The sequence below is a fragment of the Exophiala bonariae genome (genome assembly GCF_035927105.1).
Source record: "Exophiala bonariae strain CCFEE 5792 chromosome Unknown scaffold_10, whole genome shotgun sequence".
Classification (NCBI taxonomy): Eukaryota; Fungi; Ascomycota; class Eurotiomycetes; order Chaetothyriales; family Herpotrichiellaceae; genus Exophiala; species Exophiala bonariae.
This window is the reverse complement of record NW_027042485.1, coordinates 420,403-447,345: the sequence shown is the minus strand read 5'-3', so window position 1 is coordinate 447,345 and position 26,943 is coordinate 420,403. Positions and strand designations below refer to the sequence as shown.

At 48.6% G+C, this 26,943-nt stretch overlaps 11 protein-coding genes across 11 annotated transcripts; 5 read left to right on the top strand and 6 right to left on the bottom strand.

The window, feature by feature from the left end:
- Positions 1-189: 189 nt before the first annotated feature.
- LTR84_001439 (uncharacterized protein) lies at positions 190-1,834 on the top strand (the record flags this gene model as incomplete). Its single annotated transcript, XM_064845063.1, has 8 exons — positions 190-276; positions 347-479; positions 531-709; positions 758-794; positions 847-914; positions 968-1,245; positions 1,421-1,488; positions 1,548-1,834. 8 exons carry the CDS (start codon positions 190-192, stop codon positions 1,832-1,834), a joined length of 1,137 nt encoding a protein of 378 aa, XP_064707321.1.
- A 560-nt stretch (positions 1,835-2,394) lies between these two features.
- LTR84_001438 (uncharacterized protein) lies at positions 2,395-3,393 on the top strand (the record flags this gene model as incomplete). The annotated part of the gene is made up of 1 exon (XM_064845062.1): positions 2,395-3,393. The coding sequence occupies one exon, from the start codon at positions 2,395-2,397 to the stop codon at positions 3,391-3,393; it is 999 nt and encodes a 332-aa protein (XP_064707320.1).
- An 864-nt stretch (positions 3,394-4,257) lies between these two features.
- LTR84_001437 (uncharacterized protein) lies at positions 4,258-4,980 on the bottom strand (the record flags this gene model as incomplete). Its single annotated transcript, XM_064845061.1, has 1 exon — positions 4,258-4,980. The coding sequence occupies one exon, from the start codon at positions 4,978-4,980 to the stop codon at positions 4,258-4,260; it is 723 nt and encodes a 240-aa protein (XP_064707319.1).
- Positions 4,981-6,322: 1,342 nt separating this feature from the next.
- On the top strand, positions 6,323-7,572 carry LTR84_001436 (uncharacterized protein; the record flags this gene model as incomplete). Its single annotated transcript, XM_064845060.1, has 3 exons — positions 6,323-6,813; positions 6,869-7,207; positions 7,560-7,572. The coding sequence occupies 3 exons, from the start codon at positions 6,323-6,325 to the stop codon at positions 7,570-7,572; spliced, it is 843 nt and encodes a 280-aa protein (XP_064707318.1).
- A 2,507-nt stretch (positions 7,573-10,079) lies between these two features.
- Positions 10,080-10,636, top strand: LTR84_001435 (uncharacterized protein; the record flags this gene model as incomplete). The annotated part of the gene is made up of 2 exons (XM_064845059.1): positions 10,080-10,184; positions 10,235-10,636. 2 exons carry the CDS (start codon positions 10,080-10,082, stop codon positions 10,634-10,636), a joined length of 507 nt encoding a protein of 168 aa, XP_064707317.1.
- Positions 10,637-12,423: 1,787 nt separating this feature from the next.
- Positions 12,424-13,908, bottom strand: LTR84_001434 (uncharacterized protein; the record flags this gene model as incomplete). The annotated part of the gene is made up of 1 exon (XM_064845058.1): positions 12,424-13,908. One exon carries the CDS (start codon positions 13,906-13,908, stop codon positions 12,424-12,426), a length of 1,485 nt encoding a protein of 494 aa, XP_064707316.1.
- A 1,060-nt stretch (positions 13,909-14,968) lies between these two features.
- Positions 14,969-17,645, bottom strand: LTR84_001433 (uncharacterized protein; the record flags this gene model as incomplete). The annotated part of the gene is made up of 6 exons (XM_064845057.1): positions 14,969-15,068; positions 15,121-15,516; positions 15,574-16,005; positions 16,069-17,239; positions 17,292-17,425; positions 17,479-17,645. The coding sequence occupies 6 exons, from the start codon at positions 17,643-17,645 to the stop codon at positions 14,969-14,971; spliced, it is 2,400 nt and encodes a 799-aa protein (XP_064707315.1).
- Positions 17,646-19,044: 1,399 nt separating this feature from the next.
- LTR84_001432 (uncharacterized protein) lies at positions 19,045-19,990 on the bottom strand (the record flags this gene model as incomplete). The annotated part of the gene is made up of 4 exons (XM_064845056.1): positions 19,045-19,245; positions 19,309-19,396; positions 19,552-19,814; positions 19,928-19,990. The coding sequence occupies 4 exons, from the start codon at positions 19,988-19,990 to the stop codon at positions 19,045-19,047; spliced, it is 615 nt and encodes a 204-aa protein (XP_064707314.1).
- Positions 19,991-20,544: 554 nt separating this feature from the next.
- LTR84_001431 (uncharacterized protein) lies at positions 20,545-22,461 on the bottom strand (the record flags this gene model as incomplete). The annotated part of the gene is made up of 1 exon (XM_064845055.1): positions 20,545-22,461. The coding sequence occupies one exon, from the start codon at positions 22,459-22,461 to the stop codon at positions 20,545-20,547; it is 1,917 nt and encodes a 638-aa protein (XP_064707313.1).
- An 827-nt stretch (positions 22,462-23,288) lies between these two features.
- Positions 23,289-23,635, top strand: LTR84_001430 (uncharacterized protein; the record flags this gene model as incomplete). Its single annotated transcript, XM_064845054.1, has 2 exons — positions 23,289-23,313; positions 23,364-23,635. 2 exons carry the CDS (start codon positions 23,289-23,291, stop codon positions 23,633-23,635), a joined length of 297 nt encoding a protein of 98 aa, XP_064707312.1.
- A 623-nt stretch (positions 23,636-24,258) lies between these two features.
- Positions 24,259-26,110, bottom strand: LTR84_001429 (uncharacterized protein; the record flags this gene model as incomplete). The annotated part of the gene is made up of 7 exons (XM_064845053.1): positions 24,259-24,481; positions 24,548-24,967; positions 25,027-25,249; positions 25,305-25,469; positions 25,525-25,594; positions 25,651-25,843; positions 25,920-26,110. 7 exons carry the CDS (start codon positions 26,108-26,110, stop codon positions 24,259-24,261), a joined length of 1,485 nt encoding a protein of 494 aa, XP_064707311.1.
- Positions 26,111-26,943: the final 833 nt, after the last annotated feature.

The following is a 26,943-nucleotide window of genomic DNA, read 5'->3' as shown; positions in this document are numbered from 1 at the left end:
TCGCCAAAGCGTGGGCCGTCCTGCCACGGCAATCCACGATCAAACGAATGGTACGCGAACGCCACCAGACAAGGAGGAGAAGCTTAGCAGGCTGATTCTAGAAGATCCCCCTTGCAAGAAAAGCTCAAGAGCTCGCCAATTCCCATTTGGAGCTTGTCGCGCTTCTGCTAACACATTGCTATCTCCAGAATGAAGGTCACGCCCACGGTATTTGTCGCACTCCTTTGTGTGCACCAGCTGGTGCTTGGTCAAGTATTGACCATGTCAGCATGTGCAGTAAGCCATTGGCAATCCTTTCACCCCTCACACAGTGAGGCTGCTCATTCAGACTCTGACATATGTCCAGACAAATTGCACTGTCCAATTGACTAGTCGCTTTACTTCCTGTTCGGGGATCCAGTGCTTCTGTGATGATCATAAGCTTGCACAGCTCGGCTTTGATTGTTTCGAGGAGAATTGCACTGTCCGGGAGGCTCTGGGTATGATCAATGTCACGAATCAAGCACGGCCAAACTGACTCATATGTCTAGTCGGTCGCAACATCACCTCACTCACTTGCCAGTTTCCCAACAGAGATAGGGGAGCCGTCAGTTCGGCCGTAACATTCACTTCTTTGGCGATAGCTCTTGGCTTTGTGATTACCAGAGCTATTGTTTTTGGAATCAGCAAAATATGGGGTTGGGACGACATTGCAACTGGTCTTGCAACTGTAAGTTTATCACTGACTGAAGACTGGAAGACTTTGGCTGATCAGTAGATCGTCATGATCGGCAACGCCGTATGCAATCCGATATGTAAGTACACCGGCGCTCTAGAAGGCAAGGCCAACAACTTACAATTGGCAAGCACGACGTTTCGGGTATGGCAAGGACATTTGGAGAATACCATTCAGTGATACAAATGAGGTGCTGAAGGTGAGCTTGAACTCCTAGGCCCTACAAAGCTTGCGTTGACAGCGACATTGCAGGTATTTTTCATTGGTGGCGTCTTCTACACAATCGGAGTCGCACTTATCAAGATCGCCTTTCTATGCTTCTACCTCAAACTATTTCCATCTCGCGCCTTCCGCAAGGTTGCTTATCCGCTATTGGGAATCTGTTTTGTGTATGGTATCGTATTCACATTTTTGTTCATCTTCCAGTGTAGTCCTGTCTCCTACACGTGGATGCAGTGGGATGGAGAGGCGGATGGGAAATGTCTGAACTTCGACCTGGGTGCTGTCATTCATGCCATCATCAATATCTTGTTGGACATAATCATATTCATCCTCCCACTAACTCAACTTTGGGGTTTGAATTTATCTCGCAAGAAGAAAATCCATGTGATGCTCATGTTTTCAGTTGGCTTTTTGTGAGAGATCCCCGAAACAGAACTCCTGAACAAAGGGCATTTGGGCTGACTTGACAAATGTGTGTTATAGTGTTACACTGGTGAGCATTCTTCGACTTTATAGCATGGTACAGTTGGATGGCAGCATGAACCAGACCTGTGAGTTACACTTATCTCTCTCCTTCAGGTCCAGCTTGACTAATCGCAACATCTTCAAGGGGATTTCATACCGTTTGGCTATTTCACAGATCTTGAATTCAACGTCGGTATTGCCTGCATCTGCATGCCCTCAATTCGTGTTGTGCTACGTCGATACTTCCCAAACTGTGGATTGGCAACAACAGAAGGCAGTTCGATGATTGGCCCAAGCAATCAGCAAGCACCGCGACTGGTCAAGATCTCTGGGAAGAATCTATCAAGATCAACAAATCATCGAGCCACCGCAGATACAAGTTCAGATCGAGTTGAACTCTACCCATACAACCGAGCTCAGGAAGTAACTTGACATGTCCACTAGGCTGTCCAAGCCAAAGAGAACAAACAAACAAATACAGCACATTGGCGCTGGTCGCAGCTTGACCTACAATATTTTGCGTTAATTCGAAGAAGAAACGACTGACGATCGACGAGGTGCCCTCTCACGAAAAATGAACCATTAGGTGTTCAGAGTAGGCGCCAAGACCAAGGCTTCCCAGGGCCGATATTCTGTACGTCGGAGATTTGTGCCGATGTTCATCGGAAGAATTGAGGCTTATCCCGAACCCTCTGACAAATCAGCCAGCGTCTGTGACCGTTCTACAAGGGTAAGCTATATACCAAGGTTGAGGAAGCCTTTCCCAAATTCTGTCATCATATCACACGCGAAGAACACATGCTCAGATGGAATGCCGATGCTCATCGATGACATGAGACCAAATAAGTACTTAGTATTGACAGATGCTGCAACAGGATGGTTCATGCTGAGGCGTCCTTGATCCATTGTTTGTTCAGTAACAGGTAACTGGAATCTGCTACGATCGAATCCGTGTGCTCTTCGGCGCCAAAAATACTGAGTACTGTTTCGATATGCGCATGGCAAGAGTCATGGGGGACAGCTCAATGAGACTTGTGAGGCAGTTCGCCCATGCTCGCTCAAAGGCTTCCAAAACAGGTCTTCCCTCCTCAAGACACAGCTCAACAGCAGCAGGAGCAAATCCCTTCGTTTTGAATTCGAGGCATGCAGATTTCAAGGAGGTTCAAGAAAGTCGCCCAACTTTTGATCGATCCATGCCGATTATCACCACCCAATCACCCAATCCAGCATGGAAGTATGGGGATGGAGCTCGAATCGATCACCAGACATCTGAAGACCTCGTACCAAAAGAGCAATCACGGCAAGAAAATCGCCATACAGAAATTGATCCCAATGCGCCGGACCGAACGATGATTCAGAACTATCAGGTCTTGATATCCGGAATACCCAGACCGATATCCTTCGTCAGCACAGCCTCTTCGGATGGGGCTAAAAACTTGAGTCCCTTCAGCTATTTTCAAGTTGTCGATCACGATCCTCCGATTCTGGTCATCGGGTTTTCTGGTCGCCAGGCCAGACCAAAGGATACAAGTCGCAACCTGATGGAAACGGGAGAGTGCGTTATCAACATTGTCAGTGAACATATGGTCGAAGCCGTAAATGCTACGTCGCTCGAGCTGCCGCATGGCGTTTCCGAATGGGAACTTTCAGGACTCACTGCAGCCCCGTCAAGCACAGTAAAACCGGAAAGAGTCAGAGAAGCAATCTTCAGCATTGAAGGGCGATTGCTTGAGATGAAAGAATTGGATTATGGGACACATGGCACCGATCAAGCAAAGGGAGCGTTGGCGATCATCGAAGCGACTCGATTCTGGGTCCGTGAGGATGCGATCAATGCAGAAAAAACCACTATAGATCTGGAGAAATTGAGACCCTTGGTGCAGCTGGGTGGTATATCATATGGTCGAGTTAGGGAGACCTTTGAGCTGCCGCGACCAAGACTCGAAGATGAACTCAGTAACAAAGCAAAGAACTTAGAGAGATACATATAACCGCCTGATTTTCCCCTCTAGCCCGAATTTCAAGTAAGTCTCACGTCCCGGTTTCTACTCAGTATTGCTCAGTACTTAGGGTACTTTTACCCTTTCCTTGCCTGCCCAAGGGAGTCAAAGCAGCTTCAAGCCCGGTTTAATACTGAATATGATGCTTAAATCGCCGGATTGGTTTACTCGGTTTACGGGATATATTTATACTGATTTTACACCGATTTCAAACCCGGCTCAAATGCGTTCACTTTACTTCACCGACTTTATAGAACTCAATCAGTTCGAAGTTATGTACTGAGTATTCGAATTGAGCTAATTAAATCTAACCTAATTCAAAGAGTCTATAATAGCATCGAGTTGGCTCCCCGTAGAGGGGGCCAGATAGTACTAAGTACTTATACTTAGGATGACTAATTTTCTTCTCGAGGTAAAATTGGTATCGAGATTGTTTGGAGCCACTCGTAATACTCCTCGGAATCGTTCCTAAAATATGGCTGGATTATGTAACGCGGTTATCTCGCTCAGTGGAGCTTAGCTTGCTGAGAATCCTCGGGCTGAGCGTTGAGAGCTAGCTTACCTATTAGCCCGCCAACGACGAAGCAATCTACTCGTAGCTACCTAGATGCACTCCGTGAAGAAGGTTAGCCGATAATGAACACGACACATAAAATTCCAAAAGAGGAAACACTGGACTACCCATGGGATAATAGAGTATTGGTGATAATTTGAGACGGAATTAGGGTATACTACGTGCTTAGTGTTCTATTCGAGTTTTCTCGAGAATTCAGTATAGATACCAGGTACTCTGAGTACTTAGTATAGACCCATCTCCAGTTAGCGCGGAGGCGAACCAATATCAGATCTTTCATCTCACCCTCCTGCACCTGTATATGCCTCTCCGAAAGCATCATACCATTTTTCTACCAACTCGTGTCCCATACCAGCCGGGCATATATCTTTGTCGCTCTGCCAGCCTTCTTCTATCTGCGTCATGAATTCTTTCACACTAAGAGCTGACGAGTTCCCATGAGTTTTCTTATTGTCATCTGGATCCTTCCGCTCTCGATGCAGGGCTGTTTCGACGGTTGGGGGGACGATCTCCACAACCTTGATCTTACTACCTGCTTGCTGGAGCTGCGATCGGAGATTCATGGTAAAGAAATGGATCCACGCTTTCGTGCCATTGTACACTGGGTTCACCAGACTGAAAGGGTTGTAACCGAGTACAGAAGAAACATTCATGATGACACCACCATTCGGAAGGCTATTAAAATGGGGAACCAGGGACACACATAGATGCATCGGCCCACGGATGTTGGTGTCGATCTCTTGATCTGCATGGTCGAGGTTGAAGTCGTAATCTGGCCCGAGGATTTGAAACGGTCGCTGCACGCCAGCATTGTTGATCACGCAGTCCAGCTCTGGATGTTTCGACACGAGTTCCTCAACGAAGCAAGAAATTGCGGGAACGTTGCTCACGTCGAGCAGAAAATAATCCTTTGCTCCAATATCTGTGGCAGTTCTCTGAAGGCTAGCTTCTGTCCGACCTGCGATAATGACCGATTTTCCCATTGCAATCAGCGCTTCGGCCATGGCCCTTCCAAGTCCTAGAATGTCCAGGGTTAGCGAAATTCATCCGACTTGAGCATTGATAAGCTAAGTATTCACGGCGAGTGAAGTGCATCGATGACGGCAACTGAATTCTGAACATATTATCAACCCCGATACCGCTGGTACGTCCAGATGACATCGGACCTTGGTTGACAATGCTTCTCAGTGCCCAAGAATAGGAAAAATGAACGCGAGCAGTTGCGGCTTACTAGCGAGCGTCAGCGATAACAGTACAACGATGACATTAAGGAACAAGTTCTTACCCTCCACCACCCCCAGTTATCAGAGCACATTTGAATGAGAGTGTAGAAACTGGTGCCATGTCAATTGGACGGTTCGGTTGAAGGTTGCGAGTTGGTCCTTTAGCTACCCTCAGCAACTACTTATGTGATAGTACTGTGTCAATACGAGCAGCTCTCCATACTCAACGAGTAGGAGCTTCTCGTAATGTGTTGCTGAATCATGCTTTCAGCGTGTCATTGTTGAAGACCCTTTCCCAATGATATCAGGACTTGATGATCCTTGGGTGGGAAGCTACCGAATGGCATGAAAGTAGGGCTGTTTTGAGTTGCATGCACCCTGTAACTCCTTAATACGGTTAAGCCGGGCGCCACTGACAAGCTTAAACGGCGGGTTGTGGGCCATCGAGCTGCTTGATAAACGATCCATTTGATCCTTACTAGTTAAGTAACTCGTCATCACGCAGTGGTCGTAAGGCCTTTATTGCACACATATGATTCAATTGCTAGGTCACGGACGAAGTCGCCTAGGTTTATCTGGTACATGCAACAATGTTCATGCATCATCTAATCCGTGACATGCGAAACGCCACAGCCGAGTACTCCCACATTAATTGTCACGTCCACAATTGACGATGCCTTCACGTAAGAGTATCAAGCCTCCACCAAATTTCTCTTTTGTGCCTACAGACTTCAAGGGGAAAAAAGTAAATTGGCTGAAAACTCACTCAAGGTCGCTTAGAAGCCACGCAGCGTATTGGGGAGGTGCTGTCAAGTACAAGAAGGTGTCTACGAAACCGAGCGCAGAGCCGGAGTCTAACGATGCAACTACTAATGTGTTGAAGACGGATGGCAGCCTCAATTATAGCAATGGCTCTAAAACAATCTCCAACTGCTTTATTGTATCAACCCAACGACATCCAAGATTCAACAGACAGAAGCATGCGGACGTAAATGGTTTGCCCTTAGGGGTAGGCTCTGAGGCGCTTCGATGGATCGATTCCCCATGCAACGATCAGCAGTACCTTCTTCCGGAATTCCTGAAGACCGGAACAACGAAGTCTGGTTTCGCAGACACGCAAACAATGTTTGAGTTCTTCGGGCAAGATTTCGTCCACAAATTCATCATATCCGACCATCATGATTCTTTAACCATGCTCAGTGCTTGTCGACTGCTCAGTTACGCTCATTCGATGGCCCTAACTGGCCTGGGCACCAGGACCATGCTCCTGGAGCTGAAGAGTCATGTCATCCAGAATCTTACTGCCAACTTAAAGTCCTCGAACTTTTTGCTCAGCCCTCAGAGCCTGACTGCTATTTTGGTGCTGTCTGCTCCGATTGTCTGCTTGGTTTCTCATGATTTACCGAATCGTCTGAGTATGTGGGATTATCTCATTGCATCCATGCAAGACGACAACGTTTGCTGCCCGGAATCCGCAGAAACAGCTCAGCGTGCTCTTAAGGAGCGGACCCTTCATCGTCAAGCGACGCGAAGGCTTTTTGACACCAGCAGTGAAAGCTATCTGGACGCCGAGAGCACCACTTTGTTACGCTATGTCTCTAACTGGATGAATATGTAAGCTTGCTTTGCATCCTTCCGTAGCTCAGTTGTTTTTTGACACCATTGGCAGATCAATGGCCCTCGATGCCGCAAGCTACCAAAATACTCCTTCGGCTAGGATTACAGACCTGTTCCCTCCAACGGGTTCATGCGACGACTGCCCCATTCCTGATGCTTGGGCTTCGCCTCTCACTTCCAAGAGCGTTACTGGAACCTCTACAGCACCTGTGGAAACAAAAACTCTTGTTCTTGCTTACACCGTGCAAAGATGGCTTTCGACTTTCTTCCACGGAAGTGCGCACATCTCTGTACCAACGAAACATGTTCTTCAAGACCGTCGAGAATTACGCAAGAATATTGAAAATTTCGAGCCTGTGAGCGCCACCTCAACTCCCGAGTTGGAAGCTATGTACGAGTGTTGCAGGTGGGCTAGCTTGGTGATGCTCGCCACGGAAAGTCGGAGCATTCCAATACACGTAGCAGCAAAACAGGTACGGATTCAACCCAGACTTGTCAGGCGGCTTCGAATGACTGATCTTCGGAATCTTTGGGGTACACGGAGAGGTTTGCTATTTTGGGTTGTCTCTGTATGCCATTTTTCGACTGCTGGACAGTGCTTTCCGTTGCTAGGCACGACCATATTTGCACGAATCACTCAAGATCTCGCTCTATCGAATTATTGTTTTGAGTCAGCTATCAAGCCTCTGAAAAGACTGAAGCGATTCGAGAGTCTTTGCTGCATGCAAGACTGACCAACGCAGAGATCGAGAGTAAATTAGGAATTGTAGTCGGCCCAAAATGAGCGTTTGACTAGTGAATGCTCAGCACAAGATTGGCACCGAAGTAATTTGATTCGATACTTCTCAAATCGACCTTACATTTCTGCTTTGCCGGGACCTCCTAGCAATTTATACTGAGTGCAACCTTCGACAGGCTTCTCCCAGTTTTGCCGCCGTACTGAAAACGCTTCCCACTCCGGGGCAGGGATTTTTTCGAACATGCCCAGCTTCAGTACTACTTTCCCCTCCATAACAGGTGTCACTGACTGAACTGGTCTGTGTACAGAGTTGATTAGCGGCTGTAACACTCAAGTGGGTGAGGAAAGACACACGTTCCGCAATGCTTGCAAAAGCACCGTGCCATGGGAGTGCCACTTGTCGTGTCTTTGTCGATGTATTCAGCGAGGTTGCTCTTGCCGATTATTTCAACCTTCTCACTTTCAATCGCAAGGTTCGCACCAAATATCCCACCAGCAACCTTTCTGCAGTTTCGACAGTGACAGAAATGCCCTCTGCGATGACCAGAAAAGAGATTTGAGTCGTGGACCTTGACGACAACAGCGCCGCACAAACATTGTCCTTCCATCTTAGTGTTCGGGTCGTATTTAGGGAGGCAACGGAAAATGGTAAGATTCTGTGTCTTTCTTAGTTTCCCAATATTTAAGCCACTCGAAGCATATCACGCAAGCTGCATCATTCGAGAATTTCACAAGAATTTACCCAAACAGTGATTGTCAGAGCACAACCTGGAATGGTGTCGATGCTCGAAAGCGGAAGGTACAGGGTACCCGTGTGCTAATCTGGATCACCACTTTCCGGTGTTTGTCTTCCAACTCGCTCTAGAATTAAGATGGTTGGGAGGTGGCGATAGAGTGCGAATCCCATTGTCGATTTTAAAGTCACTAGATAGCGATATAGAACTTGACCAAATATTACTGACCTCTGCCTGCATATAGATCCACCTCTTCACTCACGGAGCAATGCAACATCCTGCATGCGTGCATAAGGCACCGCACTCATGCCCTCGCCTCGAATCTAAGCACACAGGACTGCCATAGTCGACTACAGACGTTAGGCAACCACCTAGAGGCTAAAATGACAGGACATACCTTGAATTCTCGTGCTACTTAATTGGCTGCCAATGCTTACTAGATGTTCTTGCCTTTTCGTTTGAAAGCGAAACTTGACGGCTGGAGAATTCTCCCTCTGGTGCCCCAAGACGCATAAATCTACTCTGATCTTAGACAGTGTGGACATCCATATTGAAGCTTGAAGCAGAAATGTCAGTCAAGATGCGCATCGTCGCACTTGACTCCATGTACAGGCAGGGATCGATGATGGATAGAAACTCAGTGGACAACTGGGGCGGCTCGCATTACCGGAATTGAGAGCTGCAGTGATCATGGTTCTTTCAGCCTGCCATTTGACTACTTTGCCTCTATATCTTGGACTTGAACGGATCGTACGTCTTCCTTATCATCCACCCATCAAGCGCCATGTCCGGTGCGCCATCAATACCTTCTCCCTGCACAGCACGATCAACATATCACTCCACACGCACAGCCGGTTCCTCCGAGCTCAATGTAGCCAGCAGTGCAGCGCTGGAAGCATAGGTCCTTATGTCGGTGGCACCAGTCTAGGAAGAGGTGCCAGCCTAATCTAACAAAGCCTCAGAAACTGTGAACAGCAAGCAAAAAACCGCGTGCGCGTTGTTACATTGTGCAAGGTGATAGTCCCACCATTTGTGGAAGGTATATTGCAATGTAGATCCAGAGTCGAACAACAGGCGGCTCCTGGTAGCTGCGACGGTTTTTGTGAACGTCCATTCGGAGCTGGTCGCCTTAAGGCATCTCTGCTCATGGACCAATTGAGTACTTCGGTGCTGGAAATTTATACTTTTGACAGCAGCTTTGGTGTAGCTGACTAACAAGCATACTGATAGAATTCTGAATGACTTCTCAACTGTCGCAACCCGTCCTTACCAAGACAAGACGCAGGATTGCAGTCTGACCAATGACTTATCGAAGAAACGACGCACCTCTTAGAGCCCTGGACTAATTAGGCCTCAATCCCAATGACTTCAAATTCTTTCCCGTCGACGCTAATCGTGTTTATTGCAGGAACTGGCCCTGTACCCTGTAACTTCCCTTTGCAGTCTAGTGTGGCCTTCGCGAGATCAAGTTACTCCGTCTCCCGTCCTTCTCAAGACAAAGAAGACTCCACCTCCCTGGCTCTAACCCTCCCTCCGTAAACACGGGTAGGAGGTCGTTGCCAGCGCCATAGTCTATTGAGACATGTTCGGCACCAAGGTTTGATGGCCTTGACGTACGAATGCTTGCCAAATTGAGAGTACTTTGACCAGCTCCTCCTGCAGAGAGCACTCTACTGTTGGAACTTGCAAGTTATAAATTCAGCGTAGCGCTCGTTCTTTTTGTGTACCGGAGTTTAACATTAGTATTTTGCCATCTGTTCTCAGTAACATCATATCAACCTCCAATCACGATGAGTACGTCGAATATCCTATTACCCTCGGCAGGTGCAAAGGGGCTGCAGCCTGATGGAAGAGCGACAGCGACCTGTTTTTGCGGTGCGGTCCAACTTCTCCTCGTGAGTTCCTCTAACTCTAGTACTTAAGGGGTCTAAGTAACGCCCCTTAGCCTGTCGACGGGCCAGATCTTATCGCCACCTTCATCTGCAACTGCTCCGACGACCATAAGATCCATGCGTCGGCATTCGCATCCAACTTTGTCGTCAATGAGTCTGCTACAGTGCATGTCCGCGGCCAGGACAAGCTTACTAGGTATGCTCAGAGAAAGACTATCGCCACAGGCAACGAAATGGCCAACTACTTCTGCTCCATTTGCGGGACATTGATGTACAGGGTCAGTTCTGGGTACACTGGAAAGCTGATTCCCAGGATTGGTACTGTTGATGATTTCGATGTGCAGAACAATCAGTTGAGGCCGAAGATTGAGCAGTTTGCCAAAAATAGGATGGCTTGGTTCAAAGGTATCGACGGTACAGAAGTGCACGAGGGTAACTTCTTCACAGGAGCTTAGGTACATGATTCATAGAACCCATTCTCACCATATATCGTCGCCGAAAGTGAGCCGGCGATGACAGTACTTGGGGTAATCACGAACTACCTACTCAGAAAACACTAGCTCACTAAAAATAATTGTTTCTGCTTTCTATCCTACATTCCTGGATAATTTGTACCCCTGTGCAACCTTTCTGACTATTTGTCAGACTGGGAGGTACAAGTAGTAGCACGACTTCATAGCCCATTGTTTGAACCAAGTAGTCCCATCATTTCATTCCAATTGATGTTGATAATTAGTCTCCAAAATTTATCTCTATATATCTGCGAATAGCTAGTAACTCTGGCTGCGAGGAAGCAGGAGGAGGACAAATTCTGGAACTGGCTGATGTTGCAGTACTCTGAATGTGAGGGATGGTGTTAGCTAATCGTTGTTGGCTACCAAGTATTCCTAAGCACCTATCACAGCAGGACATGCTATGAAGTGTGGCAGCACCGGAATTGTGAACAATGTTGATGGTGGCTACGCTGCTCTATAGAGTATGAGTATGTTTCATTGATGCTCTTGATTTCGTGATTTCTTCTTTGACCGAGCTATAGCAAGTCTAACCGAATTATCAGCTTAGAATAAATTACTGCGCTTCTATGGAGAACAGAGGAGGGAGTATTCGGCCGAGTAGCTGATACGCTCAAAGGGCTCTCGAGAGAGAGCGTCCGCTACCCTGTTGTCCGCGAGGCTTGACCCCTTCCTCTACAGCAACAAGTTGATGTCTTCCACCACTCATGGTCCTGCTAGCGGCGATTAGTCGCGAAAAACGGCTCGGTCGTTAGGAAGTACTAAGTACTATTGATCTCCCATTATTCCCTACTTGCCAGCACCCTTAACTTCCCTTCTATAATCTTATCAATAACTAAACTCCCCCTTTCTCTTGGTCCGCTCCCTTATTCGATTCGAGCAGTTAAATATCATCTTCAAAGCACCTATTCTATCAGTCCCGTCCATACTATATACAATGCCTCAATTGAAACATCCATCTAAGCCTTAAACTCCTAGATAAGTTTAATCCGTGTAGAATCGACCGCGATACTAAGTAATGAGAAATCAAAATCTTGCTAATCTTAGCGGTAGTGCTGACACGCCCGGAATATAACAAAGTACTAAGAGCCTATTTATTATGTCGACCTGCCGCCTATGTAACGCCTGACATACTATATATAATACTAAGTACTGTTCCATCTCCTTATCCATTATATGGCTAGAATACTTACCTAGTTCTACAGATAGTTTACATCTTGTTGGTGGTAAGCCAACGACAGGAATCGCAGCCTAGCTGTAATACTACTAAGTATATACCTGGAGCCCGTAGAAAGGCTCCAGTGGTAGGCTACGGTTTACTAGAGGGCACCGTACGTACTAGTAATGCACCAAGTACGCGGCTACCGAGGATTTAAACTATTTCTTATATAAAGTCACAAACGGTTTTAAGACGAGTGCTTTAGGCTATCCAAGGGCGAGAACACCAAGCTCGAATGATGATCACAGTCAATCACCATTGGCACTGATCGATGCCTCTTGGAAGGACGAGAGTGGAATGGACCTAGTTATCTAAATGTATGGGCAAACTACTTGCATAGACTGCGAGTGACCAGTATTTTGAGGGCTGCCTAACATGACAAAAGAAATGTTTTGTACGTTTGCGCCTTTCACGTACTGAGTATATTTCTCGTTGATATGCGTAACTCCATCCATGTATGCAATACAAATACGGGCTAGAAGGCAAGGCCTGCAGTCTGCCAAAAGACTAACTAGACCTTTGTTCTCCAGTCCCACTTCCAAGCAAGACAAGCCCAGCGACTTAGGATGAAAGTAAGCAGCGACAACCCCAGAATAGCACACATAAACGCGACCAAAACCTGCGGCGAAATCGCCTCGACAAGTTCTCCACTAATGGGCACACCAATGAGTGTCGCAAGAGAAGCCACGAAGTACAACGTTCCATAGTACCGACCAAATTGATCAGCCTCACACAATTGACCGATGCAAGCGGGGGTCAGCGCCATCCACGAACCCGTACCGAACCCAAACAAGGCGGTAAAAGCATATAATGCTGCAAGGCTGGTGTGCCCGAAGGGGAGCCACAAGACGAGCATGATGATCAACGTGAAGACGATCATGATCATCAAGGTGTTGAAGCGGCCGATTTTATCCGAAATATAGCCTGGGATGATCCGGCCGAAGCAGGATACGCCATTCATGACGGCGATGAGGTAGAAACCGGTGTCTTCGGGATAGTCCGTGCCAAAGTTGGCATATGTCGGAAGGATCCCCAACGCACCGAACAAGACGATCTCGAAGCCGAACACGGTGATGGTGAGGAAAGTGAACTTCAGATCGCCGAAAAGCCCAAGCGACAAGAGCCGTTTGTTTCGAGCTTCGGGCGACGGCGGCAGTCGCGGCTTCATCAGGAGATTTGCAACGACGAGACAAGCGAGGAAGACGAACCCCAAAATCCGGATGGACCAAGCATAGCCATATTTCGGAAGCGTGCTCCTCAGTATCAATGGGATCGTGGTGCCGCCGAGACTCGATCCGACCATGGCCAGCCCATGAGCCATGCCACGTCTCCTCTTGAACCAATGGCTCACGACAGCCAGGCCGGTCGTGCACAACGCGGCGCCGCCTATGCCTCCCAGCACGCCCAAGCAGAGAAGAAAATGCCAATAGATCTTACACTCTGCCAGCAGAAACATCATGGCGATGTAGCAGATACTCCCGCCGAGGGCGATCCAACGAGGCCCGTATCGATCAAACAGCGGTCCAACCCAGATCCCAAGGCCCAGGGCCAGATACACAAAGACCGACGGGATCCAACCCACGTCGCGAGCCGTGTAATGCGATAGCTGATTCGTCTGGAGATATTCCTGGATCGTCCCGATGGAAACCATGAACCCGAAGGACGCATACAGGCAGAGAAATGCTCCGATCAGCACAAGCCAGGCTTGCAGTCCGCCCTCTGGGAAATCATCCAGCGGCGACCGAATGAGATCGCCACCGGCATCCTCAACGTCGAGAGCGATGGGCACTCGATTGTTGTGATGGATGTCTGATCCTCGCTCACCGCGGAAGTCAAGATCATTCTCCCGGCCCAGGGCCTTCGTCTCAGCCGAAGGTGAGTTTTTCCTCTCACCACCACTGGCAGGCTGTGTCACCGCACCCGCATCTTCCCGTCTCAGCTGCTCACTGGTGTTGGTAGCGACAAGTTGAACCACAGGCGACGAAACGGCGTCCATCGGATCAGTGCTCGGTACACACAGCCCGCAATAACCCCTTGGGAAGGCTCAGAAACCAAGAGAACCAAAACAATTAGGTGAGCAGGGATGGGAATTACTCAGTTTGCTCAGTAGAGTCGAAAGAAACTTTCGTCTAAAAGTCATCACGATGATTTTGCTTCTCGGGAGTCGTTTTAGTCACAGTTGTGACGATCCGCAGTACTTAGTACCGGACTCTGGCGAGCCCACACATGGCCACGCCCTGTGGCGTCCGCGTTCTAGTACTCATTCTGCAGCAACGGGCTGTTGCACACCCTTTGTGTCATCACTTTGTGTGGGAAATGTGTAGTTAGTTAGCTGGGCCGGCCGCACTTCTCCGTGTCTGTCTGTGCTTAGCTAAGAATATTCGGCGTTGTGATCCGAAGGTTATCCTTACTAATGTAATGCTATATCTCGAAGTGTCATGTCATATCACATGCACCATACTAGAGATCCTCCAGACACTCAGTCAATGACAAGGTCTTTACTCTTAGTAGTTAGACAAGTGGGACGATCTGAGTCCAAAGGGGTATGTATGTATCCTCATTATTAACCAGCGTATGATCTGTAGAAACTTGTGCCGAATGGACTTTATTAAACAGCTTTTGTTGATTCAAGGGTGGATTACCACAAAGTCATCATCAACTAAGTCATTGCTCTGCCACCAAAGCACTCCGAGTCATCGCATGCGTTGCATTCCTTCAAAAGACATTTCTCGCTCTAAAAAACACAGCAATTTTACTTTGTTCTGCTCTGCCTGCTCTGCATATAATGGTAGTAGGCCACTGCATCCGACTGTTGACTTTAAAGCGAGATTTATATCTCCTCCCCTCCCATATTGCTGTATTACATCGATCTCGACTCGTACTGCAATGTGCCATCAGGTGATGAGACCTTAAATCAACTCCCTGCTCGACCTCAAAGAATCACCAACACCGACCGTGTATAACAGATAACAATTCCAGGTCAAGTACCACCAGGAACTCGTGGAGATCCGTGCGCTACAGATCCAGACTCCCGCATCTCGTTGAAGGCGATTCTTCTATTCTTGGCCGAAACCCAATGTTTCCTCAACAGCGGTCGACAACTTACTATTGAGTACCTCATATGTCTTATATGGAGGTAGATCGAGTCGATTGAAGCTGAGATTCTGTCAGTAAGATATTCATGCGAACAAGTGAGGTGTAAACATACCAAGTATGACTCTTCGGAAGTGCATTGATCTCACCAGCCTTCTCAATAGTGAAGCGCCTGGGCCCATCACTACCTTGCAGATCCTTGAAACCGTTGACAGGGATACGTGAAGTTCCCGTGGCAAATTGTAGAAGACGACTCTTTTGTTCAGCATCCCATGTACGGATAACCTTCCAGAAGTCTTGGATAACCTGATCTTGTTCTTGATAGCCACGATAGTCGGTGTGTTTCTTCCAGTCATCAACATCGATATCAGCAATACCGCCAATAAGCAATTCGAGTTCACGTTCATCGAAAACATTCACGAGATCAGCTGGAATCAACTCATTGAAACCAGTGATGAAAGCGTTGAACTGCTCTTCGACTCGCTTCTGGATCTTCCATTCTGTGACAAGCCTATGGGAAAATTAGCCTTAAGGTCATGTGATTTTAGAGGAGATGATTGGAACTTACTCAACATATTCTCTCTTGTTCTCGTTCGTAACAGGGATGTCTCTCCCACCAGGCTTCAAATCGATGGTCTTGGTCTCACCAAACTGCTCGTCTTCAATGGCAAAAGTTTGGTCAAGGATGTCAGTAATATCGTTGTCCAAAGTCCATGTCAAGTTCTTGTGGTATTCTTCATCGACACCTTCCATATCGTTGATGGCAACTTTCTTTCGTAGCATCATTTTGTAGAATGCACCGATGAAGAATGAATCGAGGAAGCGACGATGGAAAATGGCAAGACCGACGACTCGGCCAATAAATTTGAAGTAGTTGAGATGTTCAGGGTTGATTCCGGAGTGAGGGTTTATTTGCAAGGTATAATTATCATGTGCCGAGTATTCAAACAAGCAGTAGAATGGGTTGAACATTTCGTGTGAAAGAAGGAAGAAGAATTCACTGGACCAATGGTTAGTGGTCACCGCCATGGAATAGAGTTAGCACAGTGGAAATGCGACTTACCGAGATAGACCACCGTAATCAAGACCGTCTTCACCATCAAATTTGATCATCAGTCGCTTCTTGAGATCTGTAGCACTTTGCCTCATAATCTCAGCATAAGAGTCTTCGAAAATTGCCCCTCGTCGAACTTTGATATGGCACTGTCCGGAGAGAATGCGCAGAGCTGGTTGCGATCGGAAATAAATCAGTTTGCGTCGGAAATCACGCTTGTACTGTGGTACTCCCTGATCGAGAGAAGATGGGAGACGGGGATCATCCCAGGTGGTTGTCTTCGTGTTGTGATCAACGAAGTAGACACGAGCTGTGTTCGTGAGACGCATTTCCCAGCCACTGGGTAGAGGGCCAAGTTGCGAAACGGGTTGTTGTTGGATGGTGGTATTGTTACCAGCTGGGTTATTGCCATACATGCGGATGTATTGTTGTCGTCGAGGATCAACCCAGGTGGTCGTCCGGGTATTATGGTCGACAAAGTAAGCTCGACCTTCCGGAGTATGCCTTTGCTCCCAGCCAGCTGGGAGTTCACCAGTTCCAGCAGTGGTAGCACCGGTAGCCATCATCGAGACAGCATTTTGCTGAGAAGGCGAACCTCCTCGTGATTCTGGCGGGTTGGGTGAATTGGCGCCGGTACGGTCTTCCGGTAGCATACGATTTTGATGCCGTTGTCGTTCCATCTGCATGTTGGCCTCGACACGATTTCTTGATTCTGATTCACTCATGTGGTTGGATGGTCTGGTCCACGTAGTGGTCCTCGTGTTATGATCAACGTAATACGTCCGGCCCAGGTTATCCTCTCGACGCTCCCATCCAGCAGGTAAACGTCCTTGGCTGTCCTCAAATGAACTGAAACCTCCTTGTCTTCCAGAAGGGCCGTCTGCTGGTGGTGCTGAAGACCCACCATTGAGAGCAGTAGAAGAGGCCCTTGCTTCACTTGAGCCAGCGGTCGCAGTTCGGGAAGGAGCGGGACTTCTGGTACGGTTAGGAAGTTGCTGCTGATTCACGTTGGTGCTGCTCGTATACGGGTTAGAACCATTGACGCTGTTAGCAGTGCTGGGTGCTGGCCTGTTCTGTTGAGTGGGTGGAGGCGCGGTCAGGTTGGTGGAGAGGTTGACAATCAGTTTCCCATGAACCACCAAATTGTCCGTAGACTTTTTGAGATCCCGAGTGAGCATTTCTGCGAAGCAGTCAGTAGAGCGTCTTCAGGAGCTGGAGGCAGTCAAACAAACCATCGCCGCCCATGTCTAGGTCAAGGACATCGCCAACACGGATATTGATGACGCCTAGAAAGCCTTGATCCTTCTTCTTGAATTTCTTCTGGTCAAAGATCTGTATAGCTAAGATGCTGTCTTCCGTAACTCGCCTGGAGAAAAGGTCAGAGTTGAAATGATGAATATGAGGCGGATAGTGACATACATGTCAAACACTTCATTCCAATAAGGATTCAGCGTCTTTCTAATGACGGAGGTGGTCTTTGTCTGCTCTCCTCCGATTGTCGCCACGGCGAAAGGATCCGGGAATCCTGATGATTTCTCAGCGATGATTATAGATGGAGGCAGTGCAGGATAACTCACGGAAGACATCTCGTTTGTAGAGACCATCGGCGGCGATGACTGGGTTCTCGGGTCAGCGCAGGTGAACGACGAGTCAAATGGGAGAAATGGACATACTGGTAACTCGAAGATTGGGTTCTCTGTGTCGCCAATGTCAGCTACAGGCCAAGAGGAGGTGGTTTGATGAACACGTACGCAGGCAGGTTCCCCTCAGGCATCTTCCTGACTTTATATGCGGCACAATGGCACGCAGTTGGCGGACTCTAAGATGCAAGGAGAGAAAGACTCGGCGGGGTAATTGGTAGGGAACTGATGAAAGGAAGTCAGATGAGAGAAGGACAATCGAGTCCGTTGGAAGTCGACAGTGGAGGACCAGCAACAATATCGTATTCGCAAGGTACCGTGCCAGGGCCGAGTTTGTCAGATGGAGGACGGGTTGTTGGTGGTTTGGTGGTGAATGGATTGGTTTGGTTGGCAGTCGAGACAAGAGGTGGACGGAGGCGCAGCTCGACCGGCTCAGGACGCTAAGATCCAAAGCGGAATCTCGCGGTTGTGGTTTTGACTTGGTAGACTCAGAGGCTCAGAGAGACTCAAAGGTGGTGCCTGTTCATGTCATGATTGCATAATACGCTTCTACCACTGTTTCGCAAGTTGATTGTGATAAATCTTCAGCAGAAGGGATGATGTGATGCTAGAGAAGACTCGGTGTCTTCGGTGGGCGGGTAGGTACCTAGGGATGCATGTACTTTAGGTGCCTTTGCACCCTTTCCCACAGCCTGGAGCGTTATATTTAATGGTCAGCGCTGACCAGTCTTTGCCTCTCGCGATATGTTTTCCGCCTTACAGACACTCGAAGTTTTATTCACTTGTTCGCTTACATCATTTATCTAAAATCGTGCTCGTAGGTGGTAGAATCTGTCACTGAGACTTTATCCTCCTCGGAGCCCGGTGACTACGTACCTGAGATATGTCAGGTACGCAGTAAGTAGGCCGGTCTTTACATCATGACCTCCATCCTACCATACCATGGCATACGCGGTTCACTGCAAGCCAAGGCATTGATCTCACCCATAGATTCGATCTTCCAGGCCCTGTGAATATATTTTTGATTATTTTATGGTAAAAGCAGTCTCGACGACCATTTAATATTATTTGTCCTCAACGCCATCCAGTCCAAGTCCTTGCTCTCGACACTTGTCGAGGGCCAAAGCCTGAATTTTTAATCCTCAGCTGTCCTAGTCAACTGTAATGCCGCCATCTGCCAGTGCAGAAGCCCTAGGGTATCCGTTTCCATGCTTGACTCAGCCCAGCTCAGCCCAAATTTCTGGTCCGGTGTGATTCTCGAGTGTATCGTCCATCCATCACTACCCGTAGCCTCCCAGATTGCTTGGTCATTTTTGGACAAAGCAAAAGGTGGTCATTTGCTGGTTTAGTAGGGTGCATATCCACGACCTCTACCGCGGAACCCACCTCCTCGGGGGCCTCCTCGAGGACTACCATAGCCACCTCCATAGCCACCAAAACCACCGCGGCCACCGAATCCTCCACGACCGCCTCGTGGTGCACCACCACCGCCTCTTCCTCGGCCACCTCTGGTCATGCCGGGCAGGTTGGTGCGCTTTGGTACGACCTGAACAAGAGCCTGTTAGCACGGCGTCGTGACAGAGAACGAGCTTCCCAACCAGACACTTACCTTCAAATTGCGACCATGGAAGAGACTCTCATTCAAAACCAGTGCTTGTGCCACCAAGCCCGGCTCTGAAAATTCCACATATGCATACCTGCGCGAAAATGCCATTAGCCATCCATCTCTTGCCAGGTAGCATGAAATGTGAGTAGAGAATGTGTCCTTTGAACGGTGATTCTCCGAACGGTAATCCAACTCTTGAAACAAAGGTGCAAGAACAGTATGTGTGCTTCAAAGATTCAGACCCACCCCTTCGGATGACCAGTAAACTTGTCCAACAGTATTGTCACTCGGTTGATCGAGCCCGCTCCATTGGCAAAATGCGCTTGGATTTCTTCGGGCGTAGCGGCGTAGTCGACGTTGCCCACAAATATACTGCGTGCGTCCACATCTTCTCGGTCCTCTCGGGGCACGGCTTCGGATTGTGATTCGAGGTGGCTTTGCATCTCTCGTAGTTTTGCTGCTTCCGATTCCATCTCGGCCACACGTTTCTTCATCGCGGTGATCTCATCCTATAAGTATTTGATCAGTCTCGTTGGCAAGTTTTCAACCGCATGGTAGCCTGCCGCGTAACCGACGTCTCCGTCGGCTGGGCGCATGTGGTGAGCGTAAGATTTCCACTGACCTCGTCACCGCCTTCTGTTTGAGGCTCCGTGTGTTCATCTTTGACTTCGAGTTCGTCTGCCATCTTGTTTAAGATCTGTGGCGATCCGAGGATTGGTGGTTGGAGGGAGGAGGAATTCAATTCAAAGTTCGAAGAAAAGAGGTCGCCGAGACGCGTTGGGTAACGGGTGTTAGATGAGAACGTCGAGATAAATTAACCTTTGATGGTGGCGTAGATGAAGCGTGACGAAAGCGTAATATCTCTGAACAATTAAATCGTCCGTTCGCAGTTGTATGTTATTTGCAATGAGACTCGAAGTGAGTGTGATGGTCAAGTCACTCTGTCTGTTGCTGATCGCAGTCTCTGCTGGAGTCTCTCCTCTGCGACTACAAGCACCTGGTAACTACTAGTACGAATTAATGCCGACAATTCCTAGTTCCTGCTGCATGCCTGGCCGCATCCGGGTGCCTGCCAAGGACGGGATGTGGTATTAGCAATTCCTAAATATTCCACTAGCTTGATCCAGTTGAGCATCCAAAAGCGGCGTAATTTGCTTCAGCAAACTGAGAATGTTCTATCTTTACTATGGTCTCATCCTCAACTCATGAGAGAATACAGAAGCTTAAACTATCAGCAGATCACGGCGACGGCGGCCAGTCCCATCCCTCAGCCGAGTATGGTGGTGGATTATCGCTGTGCTCCGCTGGTGGTTGCAGTGATGATCCTAAGGCACCAATCCCAGCATCCCTCTCAGCCGGGCCTCCTTCTGTATGAGATGTTAGATCGATGGGATCAACTTCCGTCTGGTTGGTATTCTGCCGTTGCAAAGACGATTGTTGAGGAGGCTGTGAAATGGTGATAGGTACCGATTGCTGGGGTATGATGGCGACAGACGGAAATGGAGCAGACCCCGAATCAACCACTTCATCAGAGGCTCCAGAATCTGTACCACTCTCACCTCTATCATCTGCCCACATGTCTCTTTCACGTGGAGAGGAGTCAATAGAACTGGTATCCAGCGCCGCGTCCTCCTCATCTGCGTCTGAGTCTGACGACGTAAGGATTTCCCAGGTCGTGCTCAGCCGCTTGCCAACTCCGAAAGCTGCAAGTTTTTCTTTGAACTCTTTGATGGCTGTCCTACTCCTTGTGGATTCAGAGGAGGTGCTGCCTCTCGACGTCGAGCGTCTGGGCAGTTTCTGCTGTGCTCTTCGATATTCCTCAGTGTCCCAGATTTCCATCACCTTCTCATACTCCGCACGTTTTGCTCGGAAGTCGTAGTCATCTTTCATGATTTGTTTGATTTGTTTAGGGTGGATGTTCTGAACCACCAAGAGGTCAAGGATAGTGGCTTTGAGCTCGTGCCACTCCTTGCAGCGATGTGCCGACATGAATGGGAGTTCGGAGTTGAATTGCTCGAGTTCGCTCCATTTCTCCCCATTGGTTCGAGCAAATGGGGATGTGGCATTCGCCTTCAAACATGCTACACTCGGGTCAAATCCGGGAGCAGTAATCTTGCGACACCTGGCGCCCATAGCAAGCAGGAAATTCTGATTGTAGGTCCAATAACCCCTCTTCGAGTGATACACGGCCTCGCCACTTGGGGCACGCTCAACAGCCATGTAGGGTCGATAATTGATGGTATCCAGATGGCGAACGAATTGAGGTAGGTCTGCATCCGGGTCATTTCTCACGGCTTCATCACCTCTCAGCTCACGCCTCGACATGGTCAGTGATTTGAATCGTTTACGATTGTATTCCTCCAAGTCGGCCTGACGAGAAGCCGCGTTGCGAGCTCTGGCATCGATCATTCTTTGATTCCAGTGATGCCGTGTAGTCCCTCCAACTTGACGTGGGAGAGATTTGTCACACCACAGACAAATACGACGTCGTTCTTTATCCTCCTCAAGTGGGTTGGTGCAGGCCATGCCATGGCATTGGCTTTCGGCTGAAGCGACGGCTTCCCAGTTTTGTAGGTCTTTGCAATCGAGGCAAAGCGTACCGTCCACCTTTAATGTGCAGGTACAGCATTCTTTTGTACTGCCATCAGGGTCATACCACTCCGCCTTCAAAGCATTGTCTTTCGGCCTATGAAGGGGAAAGCGGTGGCCTCTGCTCAGATTTCCTTGACCCCAACAGGGCTTGCATAAGTATCGGACCCGATTCTGAAAAGTGTTCTCTCTTCCACGAGAGAATGATGACTGAACAATACATGCATCGCAAATGGGCCTCGAGCAGTACCGACAAGGTTTAGGAATCAGATTTTTCTTGGTATGTTTGGGAGAAGAGCATTCGTATGGTGCTGAAAGCTTCAACCTGTTCCATGAAGTCGTATCGTGCTGACCGATTTTGAGTGACTGTCGAACATTGCCTTGCAGATCAGTAGGCTTGGACCCGTTTTCATAGGGTTCTGAGAATCCGTGCAGTGCCGCACGCAGAATGGTACTGGACCGAGCAAGTGATATCAGATCTCCTACTGGAAGATAAGTACTCAGGGCTTCTGCAATAGGCCATATTCTGAGCAAGTCTTCCAATGCGGGTGAATATTCAGACTCCATCTTCACAATAAGGAGTTTTGTTTTTCATAGCATGGTGATCTAGCTGTAGCAAGGAAAAATGTGCTGATGGTTGAGATACCAGCTGGCTCGTTTTGATTTCTCAAGTCAAGTTCGTGAAGAGACATTTGTGCAAGCCTTGTGCACGCTCAGGAAGACGGCAATCAGCATCAGAATAAAAGAAATCACAAGTCATTATTATGACATATCCGAAAGAAAGGCGTAGTTGGAAACATCCCTACAAATGATCAATAGAAAATGGGTCGTGGTTGGGTACCCATCAGGCTGAAGCCGGGTGGCACACCGCAGACGCAATAATGCGGGAGCCGGGGCAGGTTTGGGGTGAACTGGTCTGACGAGGGAGCACAGATGTTGCACTGGAGGATTTCCCCACGATTCCATTTGTAAAAGTCTTGCCTAGCTAGGCTTACCGTCCATGTATAGCTCTTCCGGGGCCCAAATGAAATCCATTGCCAACACTACGGGTGCTTCGGGCGGGGGCTGGAACGAGGGAACATGGGTTGATGAGTTGGGTGTGCGACAAATCATAGGAATCGAAAAGCCGATATTGCTGGTCAGACAGCTGCATAGTGGAACCCCGGATTTTTTCGTAAAGTCTGAATATTCTGCGTGCCTTAGTCTCTCGTCTCGGAAGATCAACGTGGAAAAAGGCAACAAAGTCCCGTTCCCATTGCACACGCCAAAAGTCAGATACAGTGGTGTTGAGGGTCAAGCAGGAGTCCCTCCCACGCGTCGCGTCGCTGCTCTTGCCCTTTTCTGCCTGGTGGTCGCTCCTTCCTCCTCCACCAAATTAATCATCGGCCTTGGAAATGTCGCTACAAGCCTACATTGACCGTGCGTGCTCCCCATTCCACAATCTTCTATATGCTAATTTGGTCGCTTAGAAAGGGTCCTGGTCATCACAGTTGACGGGCGAACACTGGTCGGCACACTACTGTCCTGCGATCAAGTCACCAACATCGTTCTCAATGAAACTGTCGAGCGGATCATCCGGCCTGCAGATGACCCTGAGCCCAGTTCAGAGGTCAGCCATGGCCTGTACCTTGTACGTGGCGACAACATCACGATAGTAGGCCTGGTGGATCAAGAGTTGGACAACAGTATCGACTGGGAGAAGGTTCGAGGGGAGGTCATTGGGACCACGAAACATGTGTGAATGTCAAAGCCTACAGTGTGGTAAAGATTACAACATACACAACATGACCCTCCCACGAGCTGGCTATGGACGGAAGAAGGACAGTCTGGACCTGTGGCCCTGTCGGCTGCGTCGTGAAGTAGACTTGGAAAACTCAAGATGGAGTGCCTGGCCGGCTTGGTACACCAAAACGAGATTTCATATCTCCCAACACAGTGTATGTCATGGCACTCATTCCTTCTACAGCTCATGTTAACATGCTGCCATAAGTGGGCTCCTAGTCCTAGCAAGATCGATCATGGAAGATCGCGCCCATTTGGAATGCTGCCATCCTGAAATAAGTTTGGGGCTTTGCAGTGTTGTGTGCTCCAGCCTTGCTTCTTTTGGAGTCACGACACCTCTAGAGGAAGAACATCGGAATCAGAGGTAATCTGTTGTTGTTCAGGCAATAGACTTTACGACTGCTCGAGACGTTCTGGATTGGGAATATCACGTTCTATGTCTATACGCGTCTATGGCGAACTGGAGAGCATGTAGGATAACTCTAGCTCAAACAAAGACATGGTTTCATTCTCTAAGGATTCAAGAGACGCTGGCGAGTTGGCTATTCAGCACCAGCTTTTCCACCAATAATACCAACTTGTCTAGTATGTGAAGCGGAATGAAGGATGGTCGTCTCCCAAGTTCCTCTTCTCATCCTCAGGCAACTCATATCTGTAATCACGTTTGCCGGCTTCTCGTAGTTTGTTCTCCCGTTTGAGATAGAACAAGAAGACGACCGAACTAATGATGCAAAGCCAGATCAAACCAAGACCCAAGCCGAAGCCGAGAGGATACTCTGGGGCTTGCGTGGTGACAAACATGTTGCTAAGGAATTGATGTCAGCCAAAAGTCGCTCATACTACTACTCAATGAACACGAATGCATGCTTACCTAGCAATAATACCTCCGAGGTTACCAAACCCGACTTGCATAGCAGCGGAAATGCCGATCTTGTAGTGGCCCGCAACGTTGTTGCTCATCCACACAAGAGTGATGGGTTGAGCGATATAGGCACCGCCCACAATCGTGAACAGGGCAAAGTACCGCACGCCGACCTTGACATTGTGCATATTGAGCAGGATAATATACCCGATGTTGGCGATCAGGCAACCTGCAATGATGAAACCGAAACGATGCTTCACCTTGTCGCTGAGGAAGGCGACCGAGAGGGCGCAGACGGTCGCAAAGATGAAGATCGGGATCGACATGACTTGGGCGCGAATGGCGGTCCAGCCCAATTGTCGCAGAATGGTCGGTGTGAAGAATGACCCGCTGTAGCTGGTCGTCACGACGCCGAGATACATAGAGATACTGTTTTCAAGGTTAGTGGACAGTCCCCTTCCTTTAGTACACATTTCACATCGGCATACCTGAGGTAGATCTTCGGGTCGCTGAAGACACGTTTGGCCGTCTTCTTGTTCCAGTGGTCCATGGTGGCGCCGGCTTTGTCAAGGGCAAGACGACGGATGAGAAGCTCACGCTCGTCCTCCTTCAAGAACTTGGCCGTCTCCGGCCAGTCGGGGATCAGCCAGTAACTGGCGACCGCGATGACGACGGTGGCAATGCCTTCGAGGATGAAGATCCATCTCCAACCTGTACATTATTGTTAGTGTGGATTCTGCAAGTGACATACAAAGAGTGATTATACCTCCGTATCCAGCGATACCATCCATGTGAGCGATGGCGTAGGCCAGTAGGCCGCTAAAGGCGCCCGCAATGATTGAAGCCGAGAAGAACAAGTTGAAGCGCATCTGCAGCTCGTGGCGTCGATAGTACATACTGAGTAGATATACGCAGCCAGGGAAGAAACCAGCTGTGATTGAATGTCAGATACCAAAGATACTCGCATCAAGTGATTGAGTACTCACCTTCTAGCGCTCCAATGATTACTCTGCAGACCACCAGGCCGGCGAATGATTGTGTTACACCTTGACAAACCTAAATCGCCAATCAACATCTCATTTCGAGCTTTCTCCTGTTGCACGCTGACTTACCGTAACGACGCCCCATCCAGCCATGATTGATGAGATGAAGACTGAAGGGCGGATTTTCTTCAGGATCATGTTGCAGGGAACCTCCAACAAGATGTACAGGATGAAGAACGTAAACAAAGCAATATTGTAGTCTTGTCCTGTCATGCCCAAGTCCTTTTCCAGCCCCTGGATGCGTGCATTGCCGATATTGATTCTGGTTGGGAGTAGTGTTAGCAAAGTAATGAATCTTGATTGAGAAGCTTCAGAAGTGTGCAAGATTCAGAACATACCGGTCGATGAAGGCGCACAGAAACAACAGGAAAAGAACGGGTACGAGGTTGAAGTCGACCTTCCGGATGACCTTCTTCTCGAGGACAGGGTCGATATCTTGAGCTTCGCCCTTGAGACTGTTGACGTTCTCTTTCTCGACAGGAACGTCCTCAATCTCGGACCTTAGCCCATCGGTTGGTTTGAAAGCCATGATGGGTGATTGCTATCGTGTGAGGACTGCGCTGGACAGCGTCAAAGTAAAGCAATGCTAACGACCTTAAGAAAGGCGTAAGACGAGGGAGGGTTTTCGGCTGCACGATAGGGAACCAGGGTTATAATTTCTTCCTTGACGACATGATCGATGACACGTAGGGGGGAAATGGTCACAATTTATCGCTTTCGAGCATAGATCGTCCAAGGTTGGGGTTCATGCTCCGCCGTCCAATCCAGAAGGACCAAAACATACCGCGCACGCTTACCGTGAATTGGAGCCAGAGATGATGGACGAGTGCTCTTTCCGCTTTGTGGAGCTCAAGGATGGGGATCCCATGGGGTGTTCTCCTAAAGCTTCCATAGATATGGAGTATTGATTCATGGGTATTGCTTGGGGTGCATTAGCGACTCCAGAGGTCAGGATTGGTACCCCCATGGGCCATGATGTGGGAGTAGCCCGAGAGAGGTACCTCGGTATCTTTGTATCTTAGTAGTACTTCTGTGCGTATCATCCACTTTCCACGGTATTAGATAGGGGAGGTAGAGGGGCTTCCTATGACCTCGGGGAGGTATCCGTATACCTCAGACACTTGCAAGGTTCCCCACTTTGATGCGGAAGATGCGCGCGTGGCGCACTAACTATGCCCAGATTTTGCAAGCTTCAACTAGGTAGTATGGAATATTCGATTGGAAGAGAAATCCAACTTAGAGGAGGGACGGATAGAACCCGTCATCTGCTGTTTGGAAATTATGTTTCGGTTGCCAGTGCTACCCGACTTAAAGGGGGATCAATTATCCGGCCATCAGGCAAGTCCTTGGTGGAGTCTTAAT